Source organism: Pseudochaenichthys georgianus, chromosome 8, assembly GCF_902827115.2.
Source record: "Pseudochaenichthys georgianus chromosome 8, fPseGeo1.2, whole genome shotgun sequence".
Classification (NCBI taxonomy): domain Eukaryota; kingdom Metazoa; phylum Chordata; class Actinopteri; order Perciformes; family Channichthyidae; genus Pseudochaenichthys; species Pseudochaenichthys georgianus.
The window spans coordinates 34,509,570-34,524,691 of NC_047510.2; the positions used below are offsets into that span (position 1 = coordinate 34,509,570).

Genomic DNA, 15,122 nt, shown 5'->3' on the forward strand with positions numbered 1-15,122 from the left:
TCTTCCCGTCACATAAATACTTGATTTCAAACCAGGGGTACTTATGCATTAATGCTGCGGACATCATCAACAATGTAGCCATGCTATGTGTGAAAATAAACATACCAAAACATTTGTAAATTGCTATCGGAGCCTTTCTATATTTGCAAAAAGCCGCCTTTATCTCACTCGCTCGCGCCACACATACACCAACACACACCCTCCCGAGCTTGAATGACCACAGAGACCAATCGAGGGCATTAGTGTGGTCTGTATGAAAGTGGCCGTGTCGGCAGGCCACATCATGGAGACAGCCAGTCACCCTCTGTGAGGCAGAGGCAGACCCACATTTGCGCAGCGTTGCGTTCACAACATTAAAAAAACGTCCCGACGGCCAGTCCGGGCCTGGACTCCGGCATGAGATGGATTACATGCAGCGCCACGGTCATTTAACCACAGGCTAAATATAGCCGGATACCAGAAGATATTTCATTGACATTAGTGCGGTGACATTTATTTATGTGCTCAGCGTTCCCTCCAGATCTGTCTGCTCTTCTTCTGCATTTTGGATCTAATATGGTACTTTTTAATCCACAGCATTTACAAAATATGAATAGGAGTAATGATATACTGTAATATATTATTGTAGGTAAAAATATACTTCAGCAGTATATCAAATTAGCTCCACCTTTACCAGCTGTGCCGAACATATTGATCCTAATCCAGTCATTTAGTACAAGTATTTCTTATAAAATGGGCTTACGAACAATACGTACTTTCAATGTTGGTACGTTAAGTATTCTTGGATTTTGAATGCAGTACTTTTACTTATAACAGAGTATTTACAATTTAGTATTGCTATTTTGAAGATTGAACTTATTGTCATTACGTAGTACAGGTAGGCCTACTATGTAACAAAACGGTTTCTCAGGATTAGGAGCAGTGGGCTGCCATTACGTACGGCGCCCGGGGAGCAGTGTGGGGAACGGTGCCTTGCTCAGGGACACCTCGGTAGCTCTTGGTCTTTCCGGGACTTGAACTGGTGACCTTCCGGTTGCCAAGCCAAGTCCCTATGGACGTCGCCACCACCGCCGTTGACTTTTTCTTAAGTAAAAAATCGGAGTACTTTTCTCACCTATGTATAACTGTGAGGAAGCGCACACACGCCCTCACTAACATGTTGGTCTTAACTATTTGTTTGTTAAGAAAGGTAGGACATGTTTTTTCTGAGTTGCCTTTATTTCAGTTAAAGTTATAAAAACAGTTTACATAGACAAACTAATAAAATGCATCTAAATTCGTTTGTCAGTCTGTAAAACACACAAGCACCAAGTAATCACCATTTCCTTTGTTCAGACCTGGAGGCCATCTTGTCCCAGTGCTCAAAGAGGGAGCAGCCTCCAAAGTACTCCTTATCTGTGCCGTATGAGTAGGCGGAGTCTTGGACGCGATTGGTCAGGAAATGTGTGATTTTATGAGTGTCAATTCTGTTAAAAACTATCCGTTTTAAGCAGACCGTGTTGTTCTTGAAGATATCATATTTATAGCGATGCAATAATGAATGTACTTAAGCCTTTAGGGTTTTATTAAAGGTAGACAACAGTGTTTAATTTTGTATTTAAGCCTTCACTCCGCTTTTAGAACCACGACCTGATTGGCCAGGTTGGAGTGGGAAGGGTTGGGAAGAGAGGGGAGGGGCATTCGTTGTTGTTCCTTGCTGGTGAACGCAGCACCAGGCATGCAGTGTGTGTTTCTGTGGAATAATGTGGAAGGCTAAGAAGAAAACGCCTGTTTATTTTTGCAAGAAAACCCTCTCTCCACGTATCGTTCTTTCACCTGCACCTCACATTGTAACAATAACACACAAACGTAATCACTTCTGTCGACTTGGAAATGACCTGAAAGTGTGTAAATAATACGTCAAATTACACCAACAAATGTGACCGTAAAGCCCACTGATAGCTGCAAGTCAGTCACAAAGAAAAGAGATGCCACGGTTCTGCGGATGCTTCTGTCTAAAGCCTGCTTTCGACATCAGACACTAACCGTGACAGGGATTTGAGAAATGGATAAGTAAAGCAACCTCAACGCAATTATTGGATTTACCAGAAAAGTAGAAAATCTTGGACATGAAGCAGACAAAGAAAAATGGAGTCTTGTTCCATCCTTTTAGTCTGTCACCTGGGATTGATCGGCGATCGATCCTCCGGTTAGCAAAGTAAGTGGAGGAAGGTCTCACCGGCGCTCTAATGAAGGCAAACGAGAGACGACCTTTGTCTTTGAGGCAGATTGATGGGTCTGACCCATTAACATTTAAAACCTCAGTTTGTTTCTGTCGGTGCCAGGTCCGGGAAGATGTCTAACTTCCTGACAAATGGAAATAAGTGCAGTCAAATATTATGTGTACTATTATTGAGATTGAACAACAATTAGAAGGAAAGAACGACGTCTACAAATAATTAAAACTGTTAATGTTGGCTGAAAGTAATGTTAGCATTTGAATTGCTAACTTAAAGGAGGTTAATGAAACAAGCTGAAAGCAACACCATTGGTTAATTAATGAAACTGTTGAAATATGCACAATGTGTTAGCTTAGGGTGAGTGTATGTATTATTCAAAAATAAAATAACCTTCTCTGTAACTCTTAAAACATAGAATTGTTCTCAACTTTAGGATATATTATTAGATAGAAAGAAAAACAATAAAAACTATTCATAAACAAACCAAAATGCTTCATTCATAACATTCTTTTATTTTTTGAATTATTATTTTGTATGATTTATTCTACGATTTCAATACTAGACAGTTTATACATCTGACAAATAAACAGAAACAGAGCATCTGGTGGACAAAAACATGACTCAATGAATGCTAACGGTACTTTGTGTTACTTACTGCTTTCCCTCCTCTTCCTCTCACTCCTTATCCTCTCCATCACCTGCTTCCTCTTCCTCCTCCACCCTTTTCTCTTGCCTCCCCTCCTCTTCCTCTTCCTCCTCCTCCTCTTCCTCCTCCAGTCGTCCAGCTCCTCTCAGGAGAGGCTGCACCAGCTTCCCTTCCAGCCCACCATGGATGAGCTGCACTTCTTATCCAAACACTTCGGCAGCACGGAGAGCATCACGGACGATGACGGAGGAAGATGTTCTCCACACATGCGCCCGCGCTCTCGCAGTCTCAGGTCAGCAGAAACAACACCTATGAGATTTAACAGCAGCTTTAGCTACCTAAAAGCACTTTTTAAAAATGACTTTCAAAAGCACTTCTATTGATCTGGGCATTTCTTTCACATAACATACTGAAACATTTATATGTATATCAAGGCAAAGTCATTACTAAAGTGAGACTTAAAACAAATCCACATCCTCCTATATGGTGGCTAATGTTAGCTTACATTAGCAAACTAACATCAGCTCAAATTAGCTAGGATGGAAGGATCCAATATTAAAACTAGTAGGACTATGTGGGCTTGTTGAAGAAGATATTACACATTTCTTTCAAAGACAATAATGTTGTATTCATTATTTAAACTGTGTGTGGGCAGAGAACTTTATAGATATTGCCCAATAACCACAATTTAGCTGCCTATTACTTTTCCCGCCTTGCGCATGCTAGACTGCTTTAGCATTAGCATTATCAGTTCACCAAAAATGATATGGACTGACTTTAAATAATTTATATAAAACTGTTACTTTACCTCACTTCAAGCAAGGTTAAGTGACAATTGTGAGGAGGAATAGTGATATATGAACAAGCGGTGTCAGTTACAAAGCAAGAGATATTTTAACTTTGCTAACATAGCTAACTAGCTAAGTAGCTCATATAAGCTACCGAAAGCTAACAAAGAGAGTTACATGAAAAGCAGTTAATTCAACTGAAAAAAGTGCACTGGTGCCTACTATTCATGACTTTAGAGCATAGTTCAGACCTGCAATTCACAGGTATAGCTATATATATATATTTCCTTTTTTTAGCAAATCGTTTTGACAGTATTCCATGTTTTTCTGCTTTTACCCTACAGCCCAGGACGTTCCTCCTCCTTCTATGACAACGAGATAGTCATGATGAACCATGTGTATAAAGAGCGCTTTCCAAAGGTAAAACACACACACACACTAAGCTGCATTGCGATCAAAATCATATTCCATAAAAACACACACACAACGTAATCACTAAGCCTACAGAGCATTAACCAATCTTTCAGCCAAAAAACCGCCTAATCCTATTTCGACAGAGCTTACATTTTAGGGAAATAAAAAAGGGATTTAAAGTATGATTGAGCATTTTCAGAGATGACAAATGCACAGTACACACAGTTAAAACCCTCCAGAAAAAGGAAGCCATAGCAGCTGTTAGACCAAAGCAAACACGATTATGTGCCGCTGCCAAGTCGTGATATGATTATCCTATCAGAGTGAAGTTTTTAGTTTAATCACTGCACTTAGAAATAGTGCCAGAGCTATGAACAGTGAAAGGCAAGGCAAGGCAAGTTTATTTATATAGCACTTTTCAACACAAGGCAATTCAAAGTGCTTTCCAAAAAAGAAAATGGCATTTAAAATCAGTCATTAAAAAGAAAAGCTAATAAAATAAACATTAAAAGAAATAATACATGGATAAAAGTACAAAGTACTTTCTGTTGTCCTCATTTTGATCCCTTTCACTCTGAGGTTGCTCTGAAAAGGAAATGGGCTGACAGCTTCCACAGAGATAAAGATCAAGCATTAGGAAAATTGGCCTTTTTTGTTTTGAGTTCATTTGAGGTAAAAGCTCTTTTGGCTTGTCCTCACACAAGTCAAAAGATGTTATCCACAAACAGCAAAGAAATACAAGTATACTCATAGGACAAATGGAGATTTGTATAGGCTATAACAATAGGGGCCAAAACAGAAAGTATTTGAAAAGGTATCTTACTAACACATCTAGATTTAGCGAGAGTTCATGTATTATACTGAAACATTACAAGCTAAAAACACTAACCAAATATCCTAAAACTACTCTAACCTCTGCTACCAAATGGTCCTAAAACATTGGTTTTATTAGTCAAAAGCAGGGGTCGGAAACCTTTTTGATATGAAGTGCCATTAAAAAAATAAATAAAATGGGATCAGTGTGCCGACAACGGGGGGGGGGGGCCTCGCTGCGGGGAAGCAGTGTGTGGACCTCTTTCACCTGTCAGCGCAACTTACATGATCCGGTTTAAACAAATTTAAATAATTGCTTTAAACGGCATAATATTAATAATGACGACCGTCCGTTCTGTGATTCTCCAGAACACACAGATGGCCAGTTCGCCCCTGTGGAGCATATTGCTTTCGATGAGAGATGAGCAGATATCCACTGGGCTTTCAACTAAAGACACAGCCACGCACAAACTGGGGCATTTGTACAGCTCCTTATGGGTAATGCAATTTGTGAAGTGCCGGTGTTGTGTCAAATGATGCACCCCCGTCGTGAAATGCACCCCCTGGCCTGCCGTAAAAAGCGCCCCCCAAAAAAAGATGCTTCTATTAATCCCACCAAGCTTTGGAGGGTATAGTTGAAAGACTAGTACCAATACATGGAGAAAGTTTCATGACACGTGTATTGTCAGGGATAGCAAGGGGGTGCATATCGTGGCAACCAGGCTGTTCATAAAAAGCACCCCCCAAAATAAAAAAAATTATATTAATCCCACCCTCAAGCACTTGATGTAAAAAATAAACAATACATTGTAAAGCACAAGTATACAGACAGGACGTCACAATTAAATAAAAACGTATATTAAATAAAAAATTAAATGAAAAAGAAGGCACGAATGAATGCAACATCCAGGATTCGACATCCCAACCATCAAAAAGACAACATAGAATAGCGGACTATACATTCAAATGCACGTTCCCGTGTCAAGGGGTGCATTTCACGACGGGGGTGCATAATCTGACACAACACCGGCGCGCTCCGGCAGCACTTCACCCCTGATCGTTTCACCACGGAGGAAAGCGGCAGAAAGTCGACTGGACTTAAAGAGAGCGGGGCTGCGTTGTGTGCATGGCTTCCTTCTGCAGGTAACGGGGAGACGCGCTCTGGCGGCGGTCTCGTTCGGGATCCGAAAATACAATTTAAAATGTTTGCACACTTCGTAGTGTGCCACTGGTTACGGTGCCGCGTGGCAATAGTGGCACGCGTGCCAGGGGTTGCCGACCCCTGGTCTAAAGATTAGTTTAAACATGGTAAGACATGGTCTGTATCCTCCAACAATTTTGAAAGACACCAGAAGAAATCAAGAAGTTGGATTCTATCTTATTCCTAACAAGATAATTTCTTAAAATACAAATGATAAAAAAATAAAATAATAATAAATAAATAAAAGCAAAAAAACTATAAAATAATAATATGAATAATAACAAAATAGATTTTATTCTTTAAATAAGTAAAAAAACAATACAATAATAAAGAGAAGACGACCAAGGGAAAATAATGAAAATGACATTGCATATAATTCAGTGTAAAGCAACCGAGCATCTCTGTCACTTCTTCTTCCACCCCCAACTCGTCCTGTGTCTTTTCTTTTGCCCTGACTTCATGTCCTCTTCGTCTTCCTCCTCCAGGCCACAGCGCAGATGGAGGGGAAGCTGGGCGACTTCATCCAGGAGTTCTCTCCTGAAAACGTTCTTCCTCTGGCCGACGGGGTCCTCAGCTTCATCCACCATCAGATAGCCGAGCTGTCCAGAGACTGCCTGGCCAAATCCCGCGACGGCCTCATCACCTCCGTCTACTTCTTCGAGCTGCAGGAGAACCTGGACAAGCTTCTACAGGATGTAGGTTTAGAACATATATAAAGCCCACAAACTCATGTAAGAGCAATACAGATGTTGCTGTTCCTCGTTGGTATAATAATAAGTAGTGAGTATAGAAATCGGGAAGTGTCCGAGGCTTTTAAGTTTTTACAGAGAAACGAAATGCACACAACTGGGTATATCTGCATTTTAAATAGTTCATATGTTTATTTTAACAAAATGAAAAGCGTTTCAAATTGTCTAAAAAGTGTGTGGTTGCTTCTACTGATATGAGCGGGCAGACCAGATGAAGTATCTCGCAACGTTTACAAAACTAATCGTAACAACAGTAAAATAAATGTGTGGTTTCGGCGCATGATTTGGAGTTCATGGATATCAGCCATGGATGTATAATAAGAACTGGACACAGCTGGGAGGCGGAGTCTCGTTCTTTCCTATGAGAGCTGCTCATTGGCGCATGAAGACAAAATGGCGAAACGTCACAGATTACCCATAATGCCTGGCTGTCAGAGCAGAAGAACCCGTTTGTGCGCTCACAGAGCATGCGCCCCTTAAGCCCCGCCCCCGAGCTCCCACTCACTAGAATGAATGGTGAGAGAAAATAAATCTAGATTCGGCTTTTAGTGCATTTTACAACTTTAAGGACCGAATGATTATAATAAGGGCCATACAATAGTTCATACTGGGTAGTTTATTCAGTTAAAAAAAAAATATCCGCTGATTTACAGACGTCTCTTTCCCAATGTAAGTCAATGGGGAAAAGTCTTTCTGGGCCGGGTGACGCCACGGACTGATACGGAAATTGTAGTACCGCCGTTTGGACACAACGAATATTTTCCTCAGAGTCCGGCGCACCTCCTGGGGGCTTGATATCAGCCATTAGCTTTTTTTTTAATCTTGCTAAAGACAAACAAACTAAACCAAAACATTTCTGTGCAGTTCCCCTCAGCTCTACGAAGCTTCTACGCATCTTATCGCTCATTGTTATAGATTATCGACCAAAACTCAACCGTATTTTTAGCAGAAGCTGTGTCGGTCAAAAATATCTCTGAAAACAAACTGTGTGCCACGGGAACATAACCAAACGGCAGATATTACAAAGTTAGCAACTAGCTAGGGAATGTAGCGTAGCATTTAGCCGCTAAAATGCCAGATATGTCCCTTTAGGAGATGGTGGGGACCAAAACTAGAGCTTAAAGTTCAGTAAAAAAAAGGGACGTACATTCATCCATCCTCATCCAACTCCACTGGCTCCCCGTTCAATCCCGTATCAACTTCAAAAACCTACTGCTCACTTACAAAGCCCTACATAACCTGCCCCCCCCCCCTATCTGGCTGAGTACACCCCCTCCCGCTCCCTCCGCTCCTCCTCTGCTGGTCTGCTAACCGCCCCCACCCCACGCCTCGTCACCGCGGGTGCTCGGGCTTTTAGCTGCACTGCTCCCAGACTCTGGAACTCCCTCCCCCCGCACATCCGGCAGTCAGACACCATCACCATATTCAAATCCCAATTAAAAACCCACCTGTTCAAATCTGCCTACTCGCTGTAGTGCTCCCCATTATATGTCTCATTTGTGTCCACTTGATTGTCTCCTCCATGATTTCCTTTTAACAATTCGTACGGTGTCCTTGGGTGTCATAAAGGCGCCTAAAAATAAAATGTATTATTATTATCAGATGGACGAAAACATGTGGCTTTTAGTTTACTGGATATTTAAAAGGAAACTGCTATGCAACCAGGTTTCTATCAGCTTCATGTGGTGATAATATGTTGAAATATTATATATATATTATATATATAATATGAAATCTATGAATTAATATTAAAATTTCACTTTTTCACCGACTTTGACTTCAAAGAACGTTATAGTAGTCGAAATGAAAAACACAATGCAAAAACCCAGGTATCATATTCACCGTAGCATTATGAAGCTTCACATGATGATGGGTAAATGAATCCTATCCTCTGCTCAGGTAACTGATGGACAGATTGAGCTCAAGTCTTCTAATTTTATTAAAACTCGTGATGAGAGACGAGATTGAAATGGCTGCGTTAAACGGAGGCTAATCACGCTCCGAGCAGATAACGAGTATCAGTCAATTTCATCTCTGAACTCAATTTTGACGGCGTGATTAGATCGCTGTGAAGCCCGGGTTTTTTTCGATGGCATCAGCTGGGTTTTTCATGATCCATTTTCTCATTCTTCACAGCTTTTAATCTCTCTTTTAACTCCCTGCAATGCGTCGCCTGTATATTAAGGGATTCTACAGTGTCTGACGCCGTAATTGTTGATGTCTATCTGCGTCTATATGTCTTTCTCTGTCAGGCCTTCGAGCGTTCGGAGAGCACAGAGGTAGCCTTCGTCACAGAGCTGGCGAAGAAGCTTCTCATCATCATCTCCCGACCTGCCAGGCTCCTGGAGTGTCTGGTAAAGATAACATTACTTGTCTTTAATGGTTATGGTAGCAACTGTAAAAGAGGACATATAGTGGTGCAGGAATAACTCCTTAAACCCAGAGATGAGTCAGCATTTTACAGCTTCTTGATCCCTTGTGTTGAAGTCAAGGTTTTTTTTAACGTGTTTTGGTTGTTATCCTGAAATAAGGTTATTTTTTGTTCTACGACATAAAATACATCAGTAAATAGCCCACTGGTACATTTTAAAACAGCAGTTGCTAACAAGTGTCTAAATGAGACGACTAAACGCCATCACGCCCAATATTAGCTACCTTTAGCTTAGCGGTGGTGACGTGAAGTCATGTGACCGTGCTGTAGTCTTTTATAGCCCAACATTAGCCACCTTTAGCTTAGCGGTGGTGACATGAAGTCATGTGACCGTGCTGTAGTTCCTTTATAGCCCAACATTAGCCGCCTTTAGCTTAGCGGTGGTGACGTGGAGTCATGTGACCGTGCTGTAGTCTTTTATAGCCCAACATTAGCCGCCTTTAGCTTAGCGGTGGTGGCGTGAAGTCATGTGACCGTGCTGTAGTCTTTTATAGCCCAACATTAGCCACCTTTAGCTTAGCGGTGGTGACATGAAGTCATGTGACCGTGCTGTAGTTCCTTTATAGCCCAACATTAGCCGCCTTTAGCTTAGCGGTGGTGACGTGGAGTCATGTGACCGTGCTGTAGTCTTTTATAGCCCAACATTAGCCGCCTTTAGCTTAGCGGTGGTGGCGTGAAGTCATGTGACCGTGCTGTAGTTCCTTTACAGCCCAACATTAGCCACCTTTAGCTTAGCGGTGGTGGCGTGAAGTCATGTGACCGTGCTGTAGTTCCTTTACAGCCCAACATTAGCCACCTTTAGCTTAGCGGTGGTGACGTGGAGTCATGTGACCGTGCTGTAGTTCCTTTATAGCCCAACATTAGCCACCTTTAGCTTAGCGGTGGTGACGTGAAGTCATGTGACCGTGCTGTAGTTCCTTTACAGCCCAACATTAGCCACCTTTAGCTTAGCGGTGGTGGCGTGAAGTCATGTGACCGTGCTGTAGTTCCTTTACAGCCCAACATTAGCCACCTTTAGCTTAGCGGTGGTGACGTGGAGTCATGTGACCGTGCTGTAGTCTTTTATAGCCCAACATTAGCCACCTTTAGCTTAGCGGTGGTGACGTGAAGTCATGTGACCGTGCTGTAGTTCCTTTATAGCCCAACATTAGCCACCTTTAGCTTAGCGGTGGTGACGTGAAGTCATGTGACCGTGCTGTAGTTCCTTTATAGCCCAACATTAGCTTTTAACCTCAGAAATCTTAAAGTGGTGTTAATATGGTGAGATTATCCTGCTGAACAAAACGTGTAAGTATCATAAACGTTTGTTTGACAAAGAGATTAATTTCTGCAATAATCCAAAATCACATTGAGAAATCTCATTTGCTTTTTTTTAAGGAACCAAGGTGATATTAACTTCTGGGTTGGCCCACAAAAAAAAGCCATTACATTAAGTGAGAACTGTGTGGCTTCTTGTGCCTTCCCTTTCATGTCAATTATGCCCCAAATGATGCATCTAATTATCGCCACCAAGTGTCCAAAATAATATAACATGATGAATCACAACAAGACAAATGGCCCCCTCTCACACTATCCTATTACTATGTTGACAATCCTCATCCAGCCCCACTTTTTTTCTTCCAGAACATTTCACAGTTCACGTCCCTCCTGAGGACCGGCTGATTGTCTTTAGATAAACACGGGCACAGATACTCATTTGCCCATTAAGAGCATTTAGGCTCTCTGATGGACCACACAGCATTGGCAGAAAATAAAGCAAAGCTGAAGGATTGAAAAGCCGGTCCAGTCTGTCTGGGCGTGGAATTCATTTGCATTTAGATTGAAATGTGCCCATGCCACGGTACGACTAATGCCAGGGCCGCCTTCAGTCTGACAGACCGTGAACATGGTGTCAATTAAAGTGTGTGTGTGTGTGTGTGTGTGGGTGTGTGTGTGTGTGTGTGTGTGTGTGTGTGTGTGTGTGTGTGTGTGTGTGTGTGTGTGTGTGTGTGTGTGTGTGTGGTGTCATCACATCCCACTCGATGAATCATGCCACAGTTTTTGATTATTAGCGGCAGCTGAAACGAATGACGAATTGATTTGTCTATTATAATTAATCTTTCGCTTAAATTGTATTATATATTTTAGCGGTATATAACAACTACCATACCTTTGGAGAAATAGAAATAAATTATAGTTACAGTGTCTAAAAACACATCCTGTAACCCTTCATTCTTTTTTGGTAATATTATTATTTATTTATTTGATTGGACCGTGCATACAGATACAAATAGAGAAGAGATATGATACATGCCATATTTGAGCTAATAGCTAATTTCCGTCTGCAAGCAATATCATTTTAATTTATTTATTAAAAACAGCCTGAAAAAATGCGTCATCCCTCTCTTCAAAGATTAACCACCTTACCTGGAAGCAATCAGTCAAACGTAGAACAATGTAATCCTCCCACAGTCATATGTAATGCCATTAGTTCAGTGTTAATGCACCGGCTTGAGTAACTTTCCCTCTGATGACATTATGTTGAAGTTTCCCTGCTCTTGTTTTCCAGGAGTTTAACCCGGAGGAGTTCTACCACCTGCTGGAGGCGGCGGAGGATCACGCTAAAGAGGGCCACCTGATGAAGACAGACATCCCCCGGTACATCATCAGCCAGCTGGGGATGACCAAAGACCCGATCGAAGGTGACTGTTAGAAACATCTCCCCGGCTTGAGCTTCAGAACAGGACCCATGTATTTCTGATCCTCTCCAGAATGGTCACAAGATGGAGGAATACCGGTTGTTGTACTGTCGGTAATCATACATCCTGTCATGTACACAACTGAGTTTTTTCTCAAAATTATGACTTTTTCACAAAATTATGAATTTTTCCTCAAAATCTCAAAATTATGACGTTTTCCTCAAAATTATGACTTGTTCTCCATCCATCCATCCATCCATCCATCCATCTTCTCCCGCTTATCCGTGGTCGGGTCTCGGGGGTATCAGTTCCAGCAGAGAGCCCCAAACTTTCTTTCCCCTCATCCACCAGCTCTGACTGGGGGGTCCCAAGGCGCTCCCAGGCCAGAGAAGAGATATAGTCCCTCCACCTGGTCCTAGGTCTACCCCTTGGTCTCCTCCCAGCTGGACGTGCCTGGAACACCTCCCTAGGGAGGCGCCCAGGTGGCATCCTAACTAGGTGCCCGAACCACCTCAACTGGCTCCTTTCGACGCGAAGGAGGAGCGGCTCAACTCCGAGTCCCTCCCTGATGACCGAACTTCTCCCCTTATCCCTAAGGGAGACACCAGCCACCCGGCGGAGGAAACCCATCTCGGCCGCTTGTATCCGCGATCTCGTTCTTTCGGTCATGACCCATCCTTCATGACCATAGGTGAGGGTAGGAACGAAAATGGCCCGGTAGACAGAGAGCTTTGCCTTCCGGCTCAGCTCCCTTTTCGTCAATAACTGAAAAATGATGACTCTTTCTCAAAATCTGAAAATTATGACTTTTTCTCAAAATATCAAAATTATGACTTTTTCTGAATACTTAACATGTTAATAATCCCTGGTCCCCAGCTTGAGCTTCAGCCTCAGGATCCATGTATCTGTGATCCTCTCCAGAATGGAAGCAGTCATCACATACAGAGCAACAGCTAGTTCCTGAGCAGTGTCCTTCACATGCTGATATCCAAGAGAGGGAGTCACACAGTCACCAGATGGAGGAACAGAAAGCAGTATTCAATGTTTACTTCAGATTAGCTCCACGTCAGAAATGAGCATGCTTGATGTCTCTCTCCATAGAGGCTGAACCATCATGTTAACCACATAGCTATCATCTGCCTCAAGCAGTCCTGATGCTCTTCTAGGTCATCACACATCCTGTCATGTTCACAGCTACAGCTGGGATACCTTTGTAGCATGCTACTCTCATGTTGGAAGAGGACATTCAGGATTTTCCCAACAGGGAGGCAGACAGGAGCTTTCAGAATCAGAATACCATTATTAGTCCCACAGAGGGGACATTTCTATCTATCTATCCATCTATCTATCCATCCATCTATCCATCTATCTATCTATCCATCTATCCATCCATATATCTATCCATCCATCCATCCATCCATCCATCCATCCATCCATCCATCTATCCATCTTTTAACTTTCCGGAAATAAAGCGCCTGATTTGAACTCACATGTTTGTTTCTTCTCAGAGATAAACCTGGACAGTTACGACAGCGAAGGACCGCTGACTCCAGAAACAGACGACTCGACGGATGTGAGTATGGAGATGAATCCTCCATGTGATAATTTCTTCAACGCCTTCTCCACATTTATACATCCTTATTTATATTTTTCCTGAGCAACAGTATAACGTCTGGCTTGCCAAGGTCTTTGAAATGTCTGCTTCATCTGCTAATGACTTGGTTTACAGCTAATTTAGTTAATTTATGCTGAAGTACGAAAAAAACTGAAGAGCAGCCTCTTTACTCTGGGCCATCCCTCAGGCATTAGGCACGCTTCCAACTCCCAAATTAAGATGAATAGGCATATAGGACTATATAAGAGGGAGGGGGGTATAGTTAGAGGGCGATAAGAGCCATTGTCGTTGAAACAAAAAACATTATAATTAATGTTATGAGAAAAACTCACAAAATACATTTGAATTTACAAGAAAAAGCCTCACACATTGGCCAGAAAAGAAAAGACAGATTAAAGACAGAAATTTGACATAGAAAAACCTTGAAAAATTAATATGCATCACCAAATGGAGAAAATTCAAGAAAAAACATATATCAAAATACACCTTTTATCTATCTGAGTTATGACCTCCTTCGCCAGGCGCCATATTATTATAGTTTTCCCCCACAATCAGTAGCGTGGCGTGGAGAAAAAATTAGGGGAAGCCAATAATACATCCTTTCTTTTGGGTCGGTGAGTCTGATTGGTCAATCCCTCCATTTATTTTCACCAAGGGAAGCCAGATTCGGCTGGCCTCCTCTCGCAACAGAGAGTGCAATCTACTGTTTCACCATAACATCTAGAGGGGCGCTGTTTCACTCTTTGTAAAATACTCAATAGGCGCATTCACACTGCGGTACTTTTCCCACAAAGGTTCATGCAAACTCTTTAGTTCGCATGAACTAAGTACAGATCGCGTTCACACCGGAATAAGTTCCTGAGGGAAGATTAGGCAAATGAAGCCGCTGACGTCACTTCTTCTTCTTCTGCTTTGGGTTTACTGGCAGGCCGCAAACCACTTCACGGCGTATACTGCCGCCCAAAGTCCCCGGCCGGAAGTCCCCGGAGTTGGGGACTGGCTTCAGTAGAAGCTGCTGGGACTCCCAGTAGCTTCTACTGAAGCCTTCCGAGTAAATCGCCAGAACGCCGACACCTCCTCATCTCCACCGCTCCCATGTTTTATTTTGTGTTGCCATAAGTTAGTCTCTCTGCGTTTCTGCGCTGGGCTAATGCTAATGCTAATAATGCTAATGCGAGGATAATAAAATGGCGGCTTCACAAAACTTTTTGGGAGTTTTACGGGGCGTGGTTTGCAATCCGCCCAGACAATCAGGAATATAGCTCTGTTCTCACAAAAGACCCCCTCGAAAGTCCCCGCTCTCTAGCGGGGACTTTCGAGGAGGTAAAAAGGTTCGCATGAACTACTTTTAGTACCGGCTCTTTTTGGTGTGAACGCGATCATGAACCTTTGTGGGAAAAGTACCGCAGTGTGAATGCGCCTAATGAGAATGGGGGAGAGACGGCCGGCAGCAACACACAGCAACGGAGAATTATCGAAACAAAACAAAGTGTTTTTATTTATTTATTTAAATTATAACTACAATCCGAAAAAACAGGGGACGCCTGGCTTGCCTTGGCCTCCGGGAG

The 15,122-nt window shown here is 42.4% G+C and overlaps 1 protein-coding gene across 1 annotated transcript in view; it reads left to right on the forward strand.

Moving 5' to 3' along the window:
- The window catches only part of mast1b (microtubule associated serine/threonine kinase 1b), a 92,776-nt gene that overhangs the window by 50,580 nt on the left and 27,074 nt on the right, over positions 1–15,122 (forward strand). The window contains exons 6-11 of the mRNA XM_034090136.2: positions 2,997–3,157; positions 3,998–4,073; positions 6,567–6,776; positions 9,083–9,184; positions 11,810–11,942; positions 13,448–13,569. Of these exons, the coding sequence (XP_033946027.2) occupies positions 2,997–3,157; positions 3,998–4,073; positions 6,567–6,776; positions 9,083–9,184; positions 11,810–11,942; positions 13,448–13,569 (804 nt within the window). The remainder of the gene's footprint in view (positions 1–2,996; positions 3,158–3,997; positions 4,074–6,566; positions 6,777–9,082; positions 9,185–11,809; positions 11,943–13,447; positions 13,570–15,122) is intronic.